At 40.1% G+C, this 22,629-nt stretch overlaps 1 protein-coding gene across 1 annotated transcript in view; it reads left to right on the forward strand.

Annotated features, from left to right (window-relative positions):
- The window catches only part of LOC136877730 (esterase FE4), a 67,308-nt gene that overhangs the window by 24,630 nt on the left and 20,049 nt on the right, over nt 1–22,629 (forward strand). The window contains exons 4-5 of the mRNA XM_067151940.2: nt 4,733–4,918; nt 9,542–9,741. Of these exons, the coding sequence (XP_067008041.2) occupies nt 4,733–4,918; nt 9,542–9,741 (386 nt within the window). The remainder of the gene's footprint in view (nt 1–4,732; nt 4,919–9,541; nt 9,742–22,629) is intronic.

Genomic DNA, 22,629 nt, shown 5'->3' on the forward strand with positions numbered 1-22,629 from the left:
ACGCCATACTGAGATAACCTGTTGCCAGAAAACCTCATACAAGTACTAGAGTTATGACACACACACATTGGAAATATATCATCCTAAAGAATATAAAATTATTATTAAACATAATCTGCTCTGGCACCCGCGGAAACTACACATAACTCAGCGTCTGCAACCTGATGACCATGCCCGTCGCGAAACTTTCTAGGAGTGGATAATGGAACAATAGAGTAGCGGACACCTGAATATTAATTATATTATTACTTACTCGTCATAAGCCAGCCCCACGGTATAGAGGTAGCGTGCCTGCCTCTTACCTGGAGGCCCCGGGTTCAATTCTCTGCCAGGTCAGAAATTTTTACCTGTATCTGAGGGCTGATTCGAAGTCCACTCAGCCTACGTGATTACAATTTATGAGCTGTTTGACGGTGAAATGGCGGCCCCGGTCTAGAAAGCCAACAATAACGGCCGAGAAGATTCGTCCTGCTGACCACACGGCACCTCATAATCTGCAGGCCTCCGGGCTGAGCAGTGGTCGCTTGGTAGGCCATGGGCTGTTGAGCCATTGGGGGGGGGGGGGGGTCGAGGGTTACAGGTCATTACATATGTTGTCGCTCGAGTTGTTTTGGGTTACCGGGTTACTCCTCCATAATCAACGATTTACACCCTGCGGATTTTAGTGGGTATTTACTGATTGAAACTTACCCACAGTTACCAGCATATAGGGATAACCTCGTGCGTAAACTTCGTGCAACAGCAACAACAACTATCACACCAGCACCAGTACGACTAGCACTGTGTGTGGAATGGGGATGGGCTATTTTGAACATTTGTTGTGATGAAATTTGCGACAATAATCGTACGTATTGTGACTAATCTTGCTTTTCCTTTCTATTATATGCTCCTACCAGGTGCGGCAGCCCAACTTACTGCGAAGTATGTATGGGAAGCAGCCGGTACAATAAAGTAGAATGCGTATCATTTGTACATGAAAAATATTCTAAGGAATTGGCCGCGTCGATTGGGCCACGGAAAACCATTTTCAGGGCTGCCGACATTGGGGTTCGAACCTACTATCTTCCGAATATTGGACAATGGCCGCACTTAAGCGACTGCAGCTATCGAGCTCGGTTTTCCCATTTTCACACCACGTAAATGATCGGGCTGTACCTTAATTAAGGGCATGGTCACTTCCTTCCCAATCTTTTCCCTTTCCTACTCCGTCGTCGCCATAAGAATTATCTGTGTTGGTACGACGTACCTTAAAGCAAAATTGTACAAAAAATAATGCAGTAGATTAGGAATTTTCCCTTCAGCCTGATTCTGAAAATATTTTCACCAGTGAGATGCATTGGTAAGAACTTATTTGCCCTGTGGTTTAAGATAAAGGAGGGAAATTTTCAGGAAGCACCCCAAAAACATATACAGGGTGAAGCGAAATTCGCGCACTTGGGCGTCGCAGCGCGACTCCTTACATGCCAGCAATAAAAAAAATGTCTCTCAAAAAAGTTGATCCTCCTAGTATATCAGACAGAACCAGGGCGTTGAAGAGTGGCAATTTGGCAACATTGTAACCCCATGTAGGGTAACTACCTCTGTCAGCACATAATATCCGTGCTGTGGAGTTCGTGCAGTGGATAGGGTTTTGTGTTAGCATGCAGGAGGTCGAGGGGTCGATCCAGCGTTGAAGGGTATATTTTTATTTCGTAAATGTATTCCAGGTGGTATGGTATCTGGCATTTTAATCGTCAACAGCGATTGCAGCGGGTCTTCAAGACACCATTTGCACTTATACACTACTATCCTAGAAATGAACGAACAATCGTTTTCATTGGTCAGATTTGAAAGACGCCCTTTCCACGTCGTGGGCGTGAATTCATTCGCACCACTTCATATACTAGACGTAAAACCTCTTTTCCTTGTACCCTCCTCCAATAGTCTCATAGATTAGTTCGAACTATTATTCTTGCCTCGTCCCGGTCCATTACATTTCGTTAGGGCCTTACGTTACCAGTAGGCCTAGCAAGGTAGTTGTTGTGTTCAGCGTTACAAAATGTTGTAAATATAGGATACATGCGCCTCAACCCAGGATCGAACCCTCCACCTCCTGAAAGCTAACCCAATATTCCATCCACTGTAACAACTGTACAGCACGGATAGTTTTTGCTGACAGAGGTACTTACCGTACATTTGGTTACAGTGTTGTCAAACTGCCACTCTTCAACGTCCTTTTTCTGCCTGATATACTCGCAGGACCGACTTTTGTGAGATACATTTTTTTATTGTTGGCATGTGAAGAGTCGCACTGCGAATTTCGCTTCACCCTGTATAGTAATATGATTCACTTGTCACTAAAGTCAAATGTTTACCGTCTTAAAAATATAAGAAATTTAAGCGTGGTCTCAATAGGTATTTACACCCTGGAGAAATGGCAAGTTCATTTATCAAACTCTTAGTAATATAACCAAAAATGAAAACATTTGCTAAATCTTTGATGGTTAGCGAATTATTTGTGATAAATTTTTCAGCTGACTCAGCTCATATAATGAATGTTGTATTGTTAATCTTGACATCTTATAAGAAAATAATGTTTAAAAGCTGATCTTCACAACGGGTGGGAAATACGGAATTGTCAGAGTTAATCCCTTCAAGGGCAAGATTCGCTCATTTACTGTTAGGACACTGCCCACACAAGGAAGTAAAGCACACTTTTATCTTATCATTATCTACCTAGAGAATATTCAACCGAGCTCGATAGCTGCAGTCGCTTAAGTGCGGCCAGTATCCAGTATTCGGGAGATAGTTGGTTCGAAGCCCACTGTCGGCAGCCCTGAAAATGGTTTTCCGTGGTTTCCCATTTTCACACCAGGAAAATGCTGGGGCTGCACCTTAATTAAGGCCACGGCCGCTTCTTTCCCACTCCTAGCCTTTTCCTGTCCCATCGTCGCCATAAGACCTATCTGTGTCGGTGCGACGTAAAGCAACTAGCAAAGAGAATATTCATGACCATTTACTTCCTGTAAATCTTTCAGATTAGTCATAGGGAGCGGTGTCTTATATATTTCGTGTGTGGACCCCCTAAATGGCGTTAAATTAATCCTTATATAATTAGTCTATCTACAGTTACATAAATGGTTAGGTGGCGAGAAGACACCACCCCTTAGCAGGTTGAGGATATTTAGGAGTATGTAATTCCCAGTACATTTATTACACATTTTTGAGATAATCCTAATCTTATGATATTTGAGTTAACAAAGGTTTTCAGAAAATGTGTCGTAACCCACGTGCAGATTTAGCAACACCGCCTCGCAAAGGCAATTTAAAGTCGCGCGCGAAACGAGATGATTGAATAACTTGAGCAGCCGATGAAATGACAACGGTGAAAGACACCGAATTTTATTTTTCAGTTCTTTATCAGTATGAGCAACACTCTAATGCTCATATATCTGATTGACGTTCTTTCCGACCACCCCGTATACCAGGTTCTTGCATCACCCTAATGCTATTCTTGACAGATTTCCTCTGTAAGTACTGTACTTTGTAACAAGCTACTCGTCAGTGCATGCATATTCTCCGATGGCGCTTCATTTTGACTGTTCTTGGTCAACACTGTTAACAGTCCTCTAATGGGAGTCAATTTGTTCAGTTCTGTATGTTGGGGACGATCATTTATGTCATCAAAATTGAGACACCTCAAGAGAAATAGAAATCTTGCCGCAGACGCTATAGCACGGCCTCTCAGGGTGCATGCGCCCGTGCACTGCACGGCGCAAGGTGCAGGAGACGACTTCACTAGGCTGACCAGAGTGCAAACCCCCACTTCACTTCCCCTACACCTGTCTCACCCGTTCTGCCTGTCTTCACCTTCTCCACCTTCCCCGCTGATCCTCCCCTCACTGCGAAATGTTTATGTGCGGTGAGCGGTGACACTGTTGTATGGGACAACGTTACCGGCGTTAAAACACTCCTCTATCAATTTGGTTTGAGCAGACAATTCATCTTCTCTAGCTCTTCTTTTCCTTCATCTTTGCATTGAAACCGGTACCATTTATGTCTGGAACAAGGGACAGGCTGACAGCAATTCTGAGAGCCTTCTTTAAAATAGAGTCAGAAATAGGCCTACTTGCACGCAATCTAGTTTTCCTACAAGTCAAAAAAGGAAAAAGTACCTTTCACATATGCATATGGAACGAAACATAGAAATTATCTTAGCTACTTCTCGATGCACCATAGGAAAATCTTCCTTCGACAAATGCTCGTAAAATTTGAGCTAAGCCTTTGTATTGGAAAATATATCTTTTTTGATTATCACATAAGTATTGTCCCACGGATCAAGCATTTGGCTTTATCGTCATGACTGACAAAAAACAGGAAAGTTCCCAGTTCGATTGAAATGAGCTTTCGGAAGTCCTTTCTTTCTTCGAAACAGATTGCTCCATTATTATGTTGTTGTCTTGCGCCTATCTATTTCACTGATAAACAAGCCTTATATCAGCGAACGCGTCATCGCTCTCAGCACACTACACCACCCGAGCCAAGCCGATTTGAGCCGAGTCGGACCGATGCACAGTGCACGGAGTCTTTGCGCCTCGATTTGCAGGCGTGAGATTTTGGGCGTTTGAGAGTCCCTGTATTATAGTATGCAATATTTATAAGTCTTTCGAATTCAGTTTTTCAGTACGAAATGACGCTACAATGAATACTAATCCCAAGTTCCATGATACCATGTACCATACATTCCTTTCAGGCTTCCTGAGTACTGAAGACGAGGTAGTACCGGGCAACGCTGGAATGAAGGACCAAGTCCTTGCTTTACGTTGGGTGCAGCAGAACATCGCCGCATTTGGTGGAGACCCAAACCAAGTGACTATTGCTGGTGAGAGTGCTGGTGGTTCCTCGATACACTACCATTTGCTATCACCCATGTCTAAAGGTAAGATGTTACCACATAAGTATTTTTGAATTGACAAGTGGACCTGCAATTTGAAGCGTGTATTTTCTTAGCTTTCATTTTCTCTGTAAACTAAATTCTTAGTATCTTATGAATTTACATTTAATGCAAAGTATTTTCAATCAGTAGAACAAATAATATATCAGATGTAGATGAACATACAAATAGACAAATATATAAATAGATAGATGGTTTATTTTACCTGGCTACGTTAGGGATAATGGTCTCCGTTTCAAACGTAACCAGAAGTCCAAATATAAGAATACCATAAATTCAACTTAATTCTTGGTCTACTCTATCATTTCTATCCATGATTGGGAGAGAGGCGCGTTTATCCACTCATGCATGCATGAATACAATCCTATCAGGCAAATCATTCATTCATTCATACAGTCATTCAGTCAAATTTTAATGTCAGTCGTAAACTGTGGATAACAGTGTTCAGACTCGTGATAAAATTATGGAGTCAAAGTCAATAGTGAGTCAGGTAGAAAGTAATAATAATTTCAGTATCTTTTTCTGTTTTCAGTCTTGTCAATGTTCTTCGCATATTGTAGATGAAATAACATGATATTGGAGAGTGTTGCTGGAATGAAATATGACAGGGAAAAAACCGGAGTTTCCAGAGAAAAACCTGTCCCGCCTCCGCTTTATCCAGCACAAATCTCACATGGAGTGACCGAGATTTGAACTACGGAAACAAGTGTTGAGAAGCCGACGCGCTGCCACCTGAGCCACGGAGGCTCCATGACAAGAACTACTACCAATTAGAAAATATACATTAATCATGTTCATTAATCATTGCCCTAGAGAATGACCGGAAACAGGCTGTGGACTTTCATTTTCAGGCCATTGATATGTACTCCGCTGTGTATTCGTTTCTAATTAGGTTTGTTCGCTCGTTTGTTGGTTTACTAGTTTTGCTTTATTTTGGCTGAAAAATGTATATACTTAATTCCCAATAAAGTAAATACCCTGTGCTCAGTTTCTGGTGATCCGGAGCTGGAGGAGAAGGGTATTCTATCGTATAATGTATCATTCCACCCGCGTTAAACAGTAAATCAAAGAGAGTGAACAACTCAAAGCACAAACGTAATGTTGACTTTAATTTTGAATATTAGTAATAATAATAATAATAATAATAATAATAATAATAATAATAATAATAATAAGAAGAAGAAGAAGAAGAAGAAGAAGAAGAAGAAGAATAACTGAATATTGAAATACTGAAAGATTGAACAGCTTCAGGTACTTTGGTGGTATTTCCTTGATGAAATCTAGTGAAACGTATGCTCTCTGGTATCTGTCGTCCGTAGAACACACAGCCTGTACAAGGAATAGAATATTGTCTCTGATCTCCGTAAAACACTCAATCTGTATGGGGAAAGAGCTATTTTAAGACAAGCTAATCTGATGAATATTGAATTTTCACGACCGCATTGTAATCGAAACAGACTTTCAACGTATTAGGTCGTGTTACGTACATGTAGTACGTGTTGAAGAGATGTTAAGTACAGAACAAAAATGGCCAGCGGGACACCAGTACTTAACATCTCTTCAACACGTACTACATGTACGTAACACGACCTAATACGTTGAAAGTCTGTTTCCATTACAATGCGGTCGTGAAAATTCAATATTCATTGACATGCCCCACAACGGGCGACTTAAACGCACTCTACAGTGTGCTAGCAGTAGTGCCAGACCTGTAGCTCAGATCCTTTCAAACAGAACAACGATGGCCTAGGCCACCATAGCTCAATTGGTGGATAGATAATAGAAATTAAGAAGTGGAAAATTGTATCAGGGAAACGAGGGACTTACTTTGTCAATAATAAAATGAAGACTGGAGTTCTATGATTATCTGTTAGAATGGATGAAAAGCGGCTGACACAGAAGATGTTCGAACTACTGGACAATGGTACGAAAGTTTCAGCTAAGTAGTTTCAGGAAGTCAGAGGACTTCGGCAGTATCTCAGGTGAAAAGACATGACCGATCGAGCACGATACAGATAACAAGTCAAGAACTTCAAAGGCATGCACGAAGATATGAACCAGTACAGAGGATGCACGGAGGAAAGAAGGAGGCTTCAAAAGAAAGAATACAGCGATTCCTGATGCAAAACAAGCTTCGAAAAATGTGTAGAGTTACATAATATGGCATTAAATAGTTCTAAATTAATTTGATAAGACGAATATTAATAATAATAATAATAATAATAATAATAATAATAATAATAATAATAATACCGGGCGAGTTGGCCGTGCGCGTAGAGGCGCGTGGCTGTGAGCTTGAATCCGGGAGATAGTAGGTTCGAATCCCACTATCGGCAGCCCTGAAGATGGTTTTCCGTGGTTTCCCATTTTCACACCAGGCAAATGCTGGGGCTGTACCTTAATTAAGGCCACGGCCGCTTCCTTCCAACTCCTAGGCCTTTCCTATCCCATCGTCGCCATAAGACCTATCTGTGTCGGTGCGACGTAAATCCCCTAGCAAATAATAATAATAATAATAATAATAATAATAATAATAATAATAATAATAATAGTAATAATAATAATAATAATAATAATAATAATAATAATAATAATAATAATAATAATAATTGTACCGGGCGGTACACCTCTACGACGCAGGTTCAAATCTTGCGCCAATTGGAACTTCTCTACTGGAGAAACCCGGAACTTTAACAAATGAAGTAACTCTACGGTTTATCAGAAGATGTCACTGAGTGTTTTTGATTTACTTTTGTTTTTCAGTGATCAAGAAGTGTGGACATTCTCTAACAGATGTCTCTACCAAAAACTATGATAATACACTCTGGTGCAATGGAATGAACTATCTTGAAGAAATTTTGTATTCATAAGTTTTGTCTTTACTAAATTTTGTTCTGTGGTTTATGGGTTGGTAATATTAACTCTTTCTTTCCGCCTGTTTTAAATTTAACCAATCGGTAATGTCTATAATTAATTTTCCTCCAATCATAGCTTTCTTCTTCAAATTTCCATGTGTAATTCATAGTCTTCCAATAAAAATTGAGGGGATGTGTCTACTAATTCTTAAAAGGTCTCTAATTTTCCACGAGGGTATGAAAACTGCTGATTTTCTTGTCTCGGGGCCACTAGTATAACATCTAACTCAGTGTGTGAATATGTAGCAGGGGGCGGGAAGCGCCTCGTTCTTAAGACAGCAGATCTTCAACAAGGTAATGGCCTTTTAACAACTTTATTTCTTGCTAGCTCAGCAGTCTAACTGTCGGGGAGGGTTCGAAACCTTTAATATATAACCTATTAAACATGTAAACCCTTTTCCTGGTAAACTTCAGTTTTCTTGAACTTTAATGCGGGGATAGAGAGTGCTTCTCCCTCTCGAGCTCCCCCTCATTTTGAAATTGAGGTGACTACGTTTTCATAACCGTTTCTTCTCTTCCTTAATGTATTAAAGTCTTCTCATACGAGTCACCTCCCTAGCTTGGGATTTGCCCCTGTGTATCGGCCTAGAGCCACTTAGGTTTTAAAGGTGGATTTAGGAGTGCAATTCTCGCCTCCATCCGTTTTGTTTTGGGCCATTTAAATTAACCTGATGTTTTGTTTTATTCATGCTAAGGCACTGTAGGTTGGGTATTAAATACCCCTGTTTCTTTGTGTGCCTTGAGTGCAGATAGAAGTGAAGTTTGTTATGGCCTTTGATAGGCTTGTAAAATTGAGAGGAGGTCCGCTCTTTTGGTATTATGAAGCGGTAGCAAGAGCTCCAGGTAAGTAAGGGTTTTTTGCCCTTTGATATTTTGTGATTGTGAGCTGAGAGCTCAAGAATTGATGAATTTGGGCCGGTTGCCCAGAATTGTAAAGACCACTTAACTGGTGCTTTTCTTGTGAAGTGGCATTGTACCTGACTTTCTTTGGTGGAAACTGGTTAAATTTTCTCTAATTGTGTACTTAGTTTAACTTGTTGTTATTTATTGTACGCTCAAAAGTCTATGTCACCATTGTTAAGTTTTGAAAATATAACCTTATTGAAATTTTAATTCATCTTTCGGACTTGTAGTTAGACCCATTCCAGCTCGCACCTTCTTTTACCTCTGACTTCCACGGATAACTCCGTAACAATAATAATAATAATAATAATAATAGCATAAAATCAGCAATCGTTTGCATGTATATTAATATAACGTCATATAGATTACATACTTAACAATTTTGAGTTCTGATTTACGCTACTAGATGCCAGAGGAACCAGATCTCTATTGATCCATAGAAGAGCTTTAATTACTTTCGTCGGATAAACACATAATTGGCCACCAGATATAATTTCAGTGTCAACATCATACGGCATGGATTGCCGCACGGAAGGTCCTCGTTGTGCCCTTTAAATATTCGGCTAATTTTGCGAGGTATAGATTCATTATATAGAGATCCGGGGGGGGGGGGGTGGCAATGTATTACACCTACAGAGATAGTAGTTTAGGCAGAACTCACATGCATGTAATATTATTTTCTAAAATTGCCTCAGCCTTTCATGGTACTAAGAAATTATGACTCTAATAACAACGCTGTGAAGAGAAATGCGAGGATAAATTAACATTAGTTTATGATTATGTTTTCCAGGACTATTTCACGGTGCCATTGGTCAAAGTGGCTCAACATCCTGTGCTTGGGCCATAGCAGGTAAACCCAGGAAGAATGCTTTCCTCGTTGGAAAAGTGTTGGGTTTCACTGGAGAGTCTAGTCAGGACCTGGTGGATTTTCTGCGCAACATCAGCTCCGATGAACTGCTCATGACATCAGTTGCCACCATGAATGAAGAAGTAAGTTTTCAGTCACTTGTATTATTTCCTCTAGATTATTCCCTACCTATATTCCATTTGTACCAGTGGCGTGCATTGTTCGAACTTGAGACGGGTAACGAAGACGGTGCAAGATGTGCCTTGCTTCATATGCAACCGACATCACGCACGAGTGGATCGTGTAATCTGAAATGCCCGAGTTTACTCTGATGCGTTTGACAGGGCATGTTTGATGTGAAGTTTGCTGACTAGGGAGGATGCACTAGTTTGTTTTACTGACGTTGCAAGCAATATGGTTCATCCAGAGATGAGTAAGCCTTTGTGTACAAAGAGCGAAAGTCTGTAATCTGGCGGTAAAGAAAGGATGATGAATTGTTGAGTTAACCATTATTTTTGAGCGGAAGTTTACCCTGCCATGTGTATCGACAGACAGCGTTGTGGCTAAACTTCAAAACAGTAAATATAAAGTATTCAAGAGAGATGGGCTTACTTCTGATATTTGGAAGACGTTCCTGTTTGTGGTCACTGAAGAATATCATGTGAAACATGCAATGCACTGTTAACATATAAATACAGTACAACACCTTAAAAATAAACTCGCTTGCAAATGCATTGCTCGACAATACAAAGCGTGTGTTTTCATGTGTGCCAAAAATTCCTAACCATTCAACACTGTTGCCGGGGAAGACTTTAAAGAATTAGGGCACGATCCGATTAATGTCTGTGCTAATTTTGACGAAGTAGACATTGTTGATGTGTTATCACATCCTTCCCCCATTAATAGAAAGAAGGGTGGACGAAGGGGAACACATCCACCCGTAACTGAGATATCGCATGAAGGAGCGAGTATCAAGGGGGCAAGACCTAACGAACATACAGTAGCTCGCCCCGCCTTTGAGAACCAAAGCTCGGTCATGGTCATGCTCGACAAATATGAACCGACCATAGAGCGTGTTTTGCATAACACTAATTTGTACCGCTCGTAATTCATCATTATCACTGGCAGGATAGGCTTCCGTGGGCCTTGGCCTTCTGAAGAAGTTTTCCCCATAATTCTTGATTCCAATTACCTTTACATCACTTCTCACACCTTCTTTCTACCTTGGCGCAGATCTTCCAAATTTCCTGGTTCCTTTTGTCATTGCATTAAATATATTCTATATTTTTTCTCTCATTATCACATAGCACATGTCCTGCCCATTGCAACCTAATGATCTTTTGGCAGTTCACAATGTTCAGTCCTTATACAAATCATACAATTCATGATAATATCTTCTTTTCTAGACACCGTTCTCCTCTACGTGTCCCAAAATTTGCTTCAAAATCCTTCTTTAAAATATTCCAAGCTGCCTTTCATCATATTTTTGGAATGTCCAGGTCTCACCAACATATGATAATACATGTTTTACTAAAATATACATTAGAACTTTAGTTTCTCTAAAAACAGCTTAGACTTCAGATGTTTTCTGAGGCAATCACAACACCTGCTCGCAGACAGTATATGTTTTGGGATTTCAGAACTAACATAAATTTTGGAATTAACCTCTGATCCAAGGTAGGTAAGCTACACGAAATATCAAACTTATACGAGCCAATCTATGAATGTAATTACACTAGGGTAGTCTTTCTTGGTTACGGGCATGTACATAGTTTTTCCTTCATTAATCTGTAAATTCAGCTTTCTTGATTATTTTACGAAACTGTTCGTAAATACGGAGGTCATTTCGTAAGTGTAATGTCTTCCGAACATGCGGTAATACAGGAAGTGGAGTACTGACATTTGAACACCTTTATTACACTCTAAAGAATACCGCCGACTGGTAGTGTGGGAAATTGGTGACTATATAATAACGCACGGAACTCTGCTACTAGTCATACTAAGACGGATATGTGACGACGAGTCAAAAAATCTTACATAATATGTCAAAAAATGGACAATAAATGGCTTCATCTTATCGACAATGTATCAGAAGAAAAGAACGGTTTGCCAGAATTCTAAAAAGTCCAAAGGCACCATTGTTGAACATCAGTTAATGCGGCCGAGCCTAGTGAGGCGAAATCCGGGCTGCTGGAGCACTAAGCAAACACACCTACCACCTCAGTGGCGGAAATGTTTTGGAACATTTTTAATAACGATGTGTGAATTTGTTTAGAAGTATGAAATAACACGTCGACGATAAGATTAATTTTTAACTCATCCTTACAAGATACTTTATTTCAGCAATATCCATCCTGTGGTACACGTTTTACCTCAAAACTTGCGGTCTTGACCCCGACATATACAATTACATTACTTCCTCAATTTATTTCATTAAATAGAACACAGTTGTATAATTTTTCTACGTATTATCCGTGATATTACATATAATTGAAGATCAAACGTGGAAAAGTATGAAAGTGCCAAAATATGTGTTTTGTCTTTTTTTTATTTTTTATTTTTTGTAAAAGGGGGATGTATTAGCCATGTCTCATATGGTGGTAACTTGTGCATGCGCCTGAGAACGTTCGTTTAGTTGGTAGGAAGTTCAACAGGTACACCCACAGTCCAATGTGCCCAGCTGAGTTTTGCGGCGAATGTGCCAGCGTCTCGCGCTGCAGTTATTCTGTGCTGTCTATTGTGTCAATGTGCTATCACTCATGCATTTTCTAATTTATGATCCATTTAATTAAATAAATGAAATTTATACAAGCTTAATATCGTTATGTAATTATATAAAACGTATTATCTGTAGTAAACATGCACTTCAAAGGCTGTTTACTCAAAATAATGTTTCTGGCACTTCCATTATTTCCCATCGGTGGCCCTCAATTCTTCCACAGCTTAGCCCTTTCAGACCTGAAAGGAAACTGGAGGTGTGAATGTTTGTTTGTACGTCAAGAACTGACTAAAATGCTCCTCAATACACATATTAATAGTTTATTTTACAAAATAAAAACTAACATCCGAAAAACAGGACCCACACAATTGTGCGTATCAAAATTCAAAACCTCGTTGTATCACGTACGATGGTGTAGCTTCAAAATTTACGTTCACTAACCAATATACACACTTCATTGAATATATTCCGGTATTCAGTAAAGCTTCTAGATTAATATAAACGCAGTAAATAAATACTTACTTTCGGCACTACTGCTTCCTGCCATCTCGCCGATCAACTGTGCTTTTTAAACTCTTCTTCCTTCGCCCTGGCGATCAAGCGCATACTAAAATCAATTGAAATACACGCCACGTGTCCTGCACAATCACTGCAGTCCAGTGTAGCGCCGAAAAAACATCAAATACGGTCAGGGATAACTAAAATACGAACCCGCACAATTGTGCGTACTCGGTCTGAAAGGGTTAGGGAATGCATTGCTTCCCCTAGAAAAAAGAATCATTTGGCTGTCTACGCAGACATTCATGCACCACCATCATGTTTAGTATTTATCCAAACGGAATGTGTTTCTCCCGAATGCCTACTTGGCTTGTGGTAATTGATTAGGTCCTGGTCTGGTAAATACGGTTGATATGAAAAATACTCAAAATGATCTGAATAGCCACAAATGATGCACGGGCAGTATGGGCACGAGCACTGTCATGTTGCTTCTGTGACAAGCGTGCATCACCATATTCAGTCGACATTCGTCCATCAATTTCAGTAGGTTTCACATCTTCGCTAGACTACTCAAAAGCCGAATGATAGGGCGCTATTCTTCTTTTGGGCATAACCGAAATGGGTTCGCTATTGTTACATTGGAAGTTTGATGGTGTATGCTCCTATGCGTGGTGCTGCCACTTATAGGACATTATTTAAAACCCTTTAACAGTTATGCCATAGCGTATAGAAGGGGAAGTGTGCACTCTTATACTTTCACCCACAAGCTGACTGAAGACATTGGTGGTTCTTCAACCAGCGGCAACACAATCGCCTGAATCGCCAGCAGATGAAACATGTCATTACCTCGCGTTACATTTGTGTCCAGTTATCGGAATTTATATTGCTCTCTCCTGTCAATGATATCAGGTGCCATTAATCTACAGGTACATGAAAACAATGTGCCAAAAAAGTGATAAGGGGTCCGTGACATTCATGTTTATTTCACACGTTATACCGGAAACAATGGCTGGACATATGTCCTTTCTTTAAATTTGAAATATCAGCGGCTTAAAAGTTGACAGTAAGTAAATCCCGGCTTTCCAAACACTGAACGCTTGATTAAAAGACACTATTCGTTTATAGAGGGACACTCCACAATGGTTTAGTCCCCAGTGAACTAAGCATGGAGGCCCAAGAGGCTAAGAACGAGGTACAGAGAAGATTTCTCCCTCAAGGTGTCCGAATACAAACGAATGAAGATCTTCAACGTGCTGTTGATATCTTCAAATACGTTTAACATTTCTGTCCAGAAGGTGTCTAATAAGATAGCTGCGAAATTTGACGAAGAGGTCCTGGAAAATGCAACGGGCACCAGATTTTCTCTCTGAGCCAAAGACAACTCAAACAGTACGAACGAGTTTGGTGAACCCCTATTATTCTGTTGTGATACAAAATCGCCCCTTTCGTTCTTACAATAGCTTTACAAAAGCCAAAAACTATTCTTTTAACCATGCAAATGACAATGCGGCAATAAAACTCTTTTGCCGAGAATAAGTGAGTATGGTCCCACCGTTGCGATGGATGGTCCAATTCAATTGCCTCACCAGAGGGAACCTGCAAGAAGCGACTCACTACGCCGAAGACATGCAGTAGGTTCCTGGAAGCAAGCTGTTAGTAGGACACCACTCTTTCGAGAAAATATAGACCTGTAAAGAGTGCAAGGGAAGGGAAGGAACAAGATAAAGTAATCGTTAGAAATGCAGGGTATCGAACCCGGAGCCTCCAGGTAACTACTTTTACCCCACAGGGCTGACTTCTAATAATAATAATAATAATAATAATAATAATAATAATAATAATAGTAATAATAATAACCACCATCATCGTCATCATCATCAACGTTGTCCGCCTCTTTTGCTTGATAGTCATCGTATTTAACATAGGTTCAGAGGGCCTCAGGTTCAGTTGTTAATTATTTCTCAAAAGCTGGGTGCTTATGTTAGTAACAACGCACAGATTAATTTACATCTCACAATGGAGCCTCCGTGGCTCAGACGGCAGAGCGTCGGCCTCTCACCGCTGGATACCGTGGGTCAAATCCCGGTCACTCCATGTGATATTTGTGCTGGACAAAGCGGAGGCGGGACAGGTTTTTCTCCGGTTACTCCGGTTTTCCCTGTCATCATTCATTCCAGCAACACTCTCCATTCTCATTTCATAGCATTTATCACTCATTAATAAATCACTTTGGGAGTGGGGACCCCATCATGCTGAACCCTTGAACTTACCATTCCATCGATGGTCGGCCACAGTTGCTGCATTAGAGCAATATCGAACGCTTAAATCTTGGGGTCGTATCGGGAATATTTCGGTCACGATTTTAACCAAACGATGGGGTTCAGAAGAGAGCCTAACTACTTGAAATGAGGAGCAAATATGTGCTTACTAACGTTTATTGAATCAATTAAATACAGAAAAGAAATATTAGATAAAAGCATTGATCAAGAAAAAGTTATTTAATGTTACAAACGCAGTCACATTGCATGGCGTTAGTTTTATTAGTTACAGTATCGAAGAAATTTCTTCGGAGAAAAGTAGAAATATCACAGGTTAGTGGACAGCGAACACTAAAATAATGAAAAGTAACCTGAAAATCGGGCACCTATGGATCCAAACGATAACTGAGAATTAATCCACACGATCCGTGGAAAATCTGACCTTCAACAAGTAGAATTCCAGATTTACTCTTAATTAAAGTTATCCACCAGTCAAATACCCTGTCGGATATGGGAACAGCCGCCAAATGGACCCTTAATCGAACCAAATTGACTATCAGTTGCTTTGGATAGGTTACGAAAGACTACTGGAAAGCATGGTGTTCAGTACAAGTTAACAGCAGTATTCACAACGAAAAATAAAATTCCACCATGCATTGTCATCTCGTGACACCCTAAAGTTATACGATAATCCAGATGCTAAAACGTGCATCACCCAAACAGCTGTTCAGAAGGAACCAACAACAACACGATCCGAGAGGATCTTACGTTACGTCGTTCTGAAGGAATAAAACTGCGAAATGCAGGAAACACTTATTCATCACGCATTTAGAAGAAATGCCAAACACCGAAGTTAAATAAAAAGTGGAAAAATCACTTGGAAAATATTATTATAAAACCAACTTTCAGTTTATAAACGATTGCGTTAAGTTTAATAAAATTACAAGTCCACGTGGTAAAATAAAACATCTAAGAATTATTTCCTTTACAACAACGACCACCATTACAGATCCATCTACTAATTGTTTGTCCCAACAAACCAACTACATAGTTATTAATCGACCACAATCAACTATTATAAAAATGAAAGAACGACAAAATTTGAAAGTAAAAATATATTTCCGGCTGACGAATCGAACCCGCATTCGTAACTCAAGTCTCAGACAAATAAGCTGAGTGTCAACACGCACACTAGCAAAGCAATCGGACGTCTCAAGTCTCAAGTCTCAGACAAATAAGCTGAGTGTCAACACGCACACTAGCAAAGCAATCGGACGTCAGAACGACAAAACAATTAAGTCCGTAACTAAAATAAAATACTGAATTTCAATGAACTCAAACACGCGTGGCACACTGCAATAAATATTCAATCACAGTTAGCTCAGTACCCAATATTGGACAATCGTCACGTTCATGCCACTAGTGGTTCCATAATCTTAAGTAAACACCTTCCAGCTAGTAAGGGCTGTGCCAAGACATGGCCTCAATAATCCTTAGCTAACACTCTTCGCATTGCATACAGTACTGTAGACACTACCATCGATCAAGTCACTTCGCAGCAACATCTAATATAAGACTTGAGTATCTACAGCCGACACGCTAAACCTATCGTTGGGCCTACCTAATGTATACACATCCTAACACTAACCTCTATGTACATACACACACCTTCCTAAACCTATCGTTGAGCGTGAACTGCGACGTCTCATCATCAGTATACTCCTAGGATAACATGTGAAGTCCTAAATCTATTGTCGAGCGGAAATTGGGTTGTCTACGCTTCCTGTAGAATGTCAGGTGAAATCGTAACTTCAAACATACTCTTAGATACTTTAGCTGTAAACCTGGTCAAAACTAATAGTACTAATCTTGCCACAGAATGAACGCAAGTCGGGAAATGCAACTGAGTCCCTATCTTGTTAAATAAAACGTGAAATTGAAAATTAATAACGCGTGGCCAACAATCCACAACTCAAACACGATCTCGACATACGCAATGAAGTTTGGAAAATTAATAAGGACTTTCAGCACACGTCTAACAATACGTGAATATCGCCAAAACCGTAATCATCACCATCGCAAAAATCCACACTGTAATTCTAGGATGAGGCTAACAAATCGCCTACCATCTCACTATTCCAGACAAATCGTATCCATAACTATCCAGTGAAGCGAAATTTAATGAATCTACACAGCCAAACTACCGCTTTAATGATGTCCAATATTTCATCCCACAATGTTTCCGATTTAATGATAAATTATCATCTCATAATTATGAATTTCTCTGAGTGGAAATTTGTTATTACAGTCAAATAACACCAACCGTGTATTTAGAATGCTCTTCTACGCTTGAGGTCGCCTATAATGTTCATTATGCTGACTTTACATAATCATCACTTGGACTTAACTGCCAAGAGCTACAATATTCTACATAAATTGTTTTTCACTGGGGGATTAAAACTTGAAATCATAATGTGCGTCAGAGAGCAATCATTTCGAACCAATCTTCACCGGTCAGCTGTTCCGGATTGTTAGCGGAATACCACTACAGCCTGCCTCAGAAATATCACAATTAATATACAGCCTGTCTCAAAAATTCTTCGCCATCAACAAATATAGCCTGTCTCAAAAATTCATCTTCATCACCTCTCACGGCGGCATCATACATGAAATACAGGCTTCCTCTGCCTTCAACATCTATACAACTATTATCTCAACATATCATTCCGGCACAATCCATCTCTTCCTGTTCCAAAACTTATTTACTCAATCCTCCCGTGACAAACAACTTTTATAAGAAGCCTTTTTCATTTATTTTACTACAACTTTCGGACCTCAGGAATACAACAACACACCGTGATTTCCTATATCACCGACATACACGATGTCACAAAAATTAACTTCCCATGAAAAAACATAACTTTATCAGACCACACTGGATTTCGAGATGACCGTAAATTTTACTGAACATATTTGTAAAATACACTTTTAACATAGAAAATTTTATCCTGCGGTAAATATTATTATTATTATTATTATTATTATTATTATTATTATTATTATTATTATTATTATTATTATTATTATTATTATTATTATTATTATTATTATTATTATTATTATTATTATTATTATTATTATTATTATTATTATTATTATTATTATTATATGTAATTCGCTGGGGCCATCAAGGACCACGTTAAGTCTTGTTGCATTTGACACAGAACTTGGCCTTCTTTAGGGCCCAGATTTCCCTCATTCTTTGTGAGTGGGCCTGCTTACGCTCCTCTGTCCAAGGGGCACCGTGTCTTCTCTTCGGTTGCTCGTCACGGTTTAGCCCGTTCGTCAATATTTTCTTGCTTAAGAGATCTCTGTTAAGGGCGTCTTCATCTGAGATATGTAGCATTTGCAGGTCTTCTTTGGTATTTCTAAACCAGGGAATTGTGGTTTAGGGTTTTGAATAAAAAAGTGAAAGGTTTCTTTAGTTAACTTTCTTCCGTCCATTCTTTTCAGATGACCGTAAAATCGTGCCCTTCTTTCCCTGATCGTGTCGGTAATTTTCTCTATTTTGATGTAGACTTCCTTGTTGGATCTCTTTTGATGGATTCCATTTCTGTACTTTGATCCCAAGATTCCTCTCATAATTTTGGGTTCTCTTTTCTCCAGTTCTTCAAGGAGACCTTTGTTGGCATTTAGAGACAGGGTTTCGGCTGCATATAGAACTACTGGCTTCAGAACTGTTTCATGGTGACGTATCTTAGTGTTTTTGGGAAAGGCATTTTTTGTTGTAGATTGTGCGGGATGTTTGGTAGGCTATTTCCAGTTTGCGTACTCGCTCCTGAAGTGCTTCTTTGTCCAGTCCACTTTTCATGATTATCTCAAACAGGTATATCAATTTGTCCACTCTGGTGATGTCCCCGTATTTTGCATGGAGTTTTGGTGGAGCCTCTTTGATGTTAGTCATTACTTCTGTTTTCTCAAACGATATCTGCAAACCTTTTTGTTAGGCAATTTTCTTTAAAATCTCAACTTCAGCTCTAGCGGTTTCCATGTCTTTTGAGAGAACCGCAATATCATCGGCAAATGCTAAGCAGTCCGTTGCGATCCCCTTTTATTTGGTTCCTATTCTCAATGGACTGTAGTTGGTTTCCTGTAATCTCACCCGCCATGTTCTGATGATCTTTTCAACAACACAGTTGAAGAGTATCGGGGATAGACCATCACCTTGTCGGACTCCTGTTTTGATGTCAAAGGAATGCGAGAGACATCCGTGGAACTTCACCTTGGATTTTGTATCGGTCAGGGTGGCTCTAATTAATGCCAGCAGTTTCAAATCAACTCCAAATTCATTTAAGATGTTTAGCAGGACTTCCCGGTCAATGGAGTCGTACGCTTTCTTGAAGTCCACAAAGACAGACACATACTGCTTGGACCTTAGTGTACAATATCTGATGATCGTTTTCAGATTTTGGATCTGTTCAGCTGATGAGCGACCTTTTCTCAACCCTCCTTGGTATTCACCTATTTGATGTTCGACTTGTGCTTCCAAACGCTCCAGGATGGCAAGTGATAGAATTTTGTAAGTCACGGGTAGCAAAGATATTCCTCTGTAGTTGTTGATGTTCTTCATGCTGCCTTTTTTGTGTAGTGGATGGATCAAAGCTATTTTCCAATCTTCGGGTAGGGTCTCATTGTTCCAAATTTCTTCTATTTGCTTTTGCAAGATATCAAGTGATTCCTCTGGGGCATATTTCTATACTTCTGCTACTACTGAGTCTTCCCCCCGGCGCTTTGTTATTTTTGAGACGGGCAATGTGGCGCTTGATTTCATCTCTGTCGGGTGGTCTGGAATCAGGGTACCTGAGTAAGGGTTCCTTGGTCTCAATGGCGCTTTGCGGTTTAGAACAATTAAGTAAATTCTTGAAGTAATCTGCCAGAATGCTGCAATTTTCTTCAGTTGACGTCGCCAGTGTGCCGTTCTTTCGCTCAAAGCATAGAGATGGTGGTTTATAGCCAGTGAGTTTGCGTTTGAAGGCTCTGTAGTACTCTCTGCTTTCATTCTTCCTAAAGTTTTGTTCTATCTTTTCAATACGAAAAACGTTTCTCAGTTCTGAAAACCCTAGCTGCTTGGGCATGTTGGGTTTTGTAAGTTTCCCAATCATTTTCTTATTTCGTAGAGTAGTACTGTTTCCACGCATTGAGTCTTTCTTGGAGGACTGATTCGCAGGTACCATTCCACCAGGCATGCTCGTTTCGTCTCTTGATTTCTGCAACGTCTTTGGCGGCCTCAACAAGGAGACTTTTGGCGTTGTTAAAGTCACAGTCATTTGTTCTAGCCTTCTCCTGGAACTCCTCGACTCTTTGCCGAAGTTTATCGTTGTCGAAGCGTGTGATCTGTTTGGTTGTCTTCCTTGTGTTTGCGGGAATTGGTTTGAATTTGATAAGAGACATGTAATGATCTGAGGCCACATTGATGCCTTTCTTTACCTTGACATTCATAATCTCAGGGCTGTTTCTCCTGGAGATTGCAACATGATCAATTTGGAACTCTCCGAGAGCTTGGACGGGAGAACGCCAAGTCATTTGCTTTCTGGGTAGATGGCGAAAGTGGGTCGACATGACCTGCTGGTTGTGATTTTCCCAAATGGACACCAATCTTTTGCCGTTGGGATTGGTTCTTTTGTGAGCAGGGTAATTTCCTATAACTTTCTTGTACTTCTGTTCACGACCTAGTTGGGCATTGAAGTCACCCAAAGAAGCTCGACATGGTGTTTGGGGATTTTGTTTAATTTTTCATCCAGTAGGTCCCAGAAATTATCAACTTCGTCTGGATCGGACTTGTTCTTATCGTTTCTAGGAGCATGTGCGTTAACTAGGGCATAGGTTTTGTTCGCGCATTTAATTGTGAGTATAGACAATCTGTCATTCACAGGTTCGAAATTTGCAACCGATTTAAGGATCTTGGTTCTAACAGCAAATGCGGCTCCAAGCATCACAGCTCCATTTAGGATTCCTCTTTGCTCTTTGCTCTTGAAAAATTGGTAGCCTTCGGATTCAAAAATCTCTTCATCTGGGTACCTTGTTTCCTGTAGGGCCATTATGGATATCTGATTTTAGTGAAGAGCTTTGGTGAGGGTTTTCAGCTTGCCAGTTTGTGTAAGTGAATTTATGTTGAAAGTTGCTAGAAAGGTTTTAGATTTTGGCCTGAGTTTTTGATTCTTCGGGGTACACCGAGACGCTCCGACTCGTCTCTTGCATGATGTCGGGTCTCCCCCAGAATCCGAACGAGACTCGTGCGCCGTGGCGTTCACGTCGAGGGATTTATCCGAAGATTTACCCCTGGGGTATGTTTCTTGAAATGTTGTGCCATCATGCTTTTTGACTTGACTTTGCTTTGGACGAGAACCCATCCTTTTACAACTAGGGTTGTTAGCCCTAGAGTTTGCCTCAAGATGTTTTCTGGCTTCTGGTCATTTACCACTCTTCGCCGTAACCCTGGCAAGGGACCTTTTTTTTCACGGTCATATTTTATTTCCCTACTACCCTGTGACTCTGCTGGAGACAGAACCAGCGAGCTTCCCCAATTCCAATGGGACGCGCCCGATGGAGGTAACCGGTAAATCTCCACACGGGTATTATTATTATTATTATTATTATTATTATTATTATTCCAAAAAAATGTCTGAACTCGTACGATATTCGAAATTAATCCATTCACCACGACTACATTATCGTTGTCACCTTCCTGATTTTACTCAGTTTGAACAATATCTCAAAGAATATTAACACATTATTTAAACGTCGCATTTTATAGGTTCTCGATGTGAATTTTACAGCGCTGAAGAGTTGCACAAGACGACCAGAGATGTAATACATTCGCCTGATCATTATTAAATATCAATTCGACACACGCACTGAAAATTTGTTTGGACAAAGGAATTCTAACTACAACTTTGATAAAAATATAGTCACAGGCCTGTAATCATAGTCGTCTTGGAGATTCCGGCTACATTTAGCCAGCTGGCCTCATGCTTATCCTTCAATGGCTACATTTGATATCATCTTCTTACATATATATAACTTAAGCTACACAGATTTTTACACTAGGTGTCGATTAACACCGCAAACACCGCTCTTTCTTCGCGTATAACATGCGACGAGCACGCTTCTCAAATGGCGACTGTCACTGTTTTCCAGGGCTCTGCCATCGTTCAAGCTACTGCTGGCCAGGTGTTCCAAACAGATAAGAAAATCAGACCTCGCGGCCAGCCTCCAGACTTCCCTTTGACAAATATCAAACGCATACAATTGTAATACAGAGATAAGTTCAGCTACGTATTTTAACCAAATCTCTAAACCTTCAAAGTTTTCATCGGTGACAGTTCAGGAAAATTTCTATCACCTTCCACTTAATATTCTACTTGAACCACTGACACGAGTATGTAACAAGTTACTTTGAGAACAAAACGCACTTTCTTGCAGACGAGTGACATGGGTTTCACCGTTCAGACCAACAGACAGAATGTGTAAAATAGGTGGAAGGGGTTTCTTTTATA

This window comes from Anabrus simplex, chromosome 7 (genome assembly GCF_040414725.1).
Source record: "Anabrus simplex isolate iqAnaSimp1 chromosome 7, ASM4041472v1, whole genome shotgun sequence".
Lineage (NCBI taxonomy): Eukaryota > Metazoa > Arthropoda > Insecta > Orthoptera > Tettigoniidae > Anabrus > Anabrus simplex.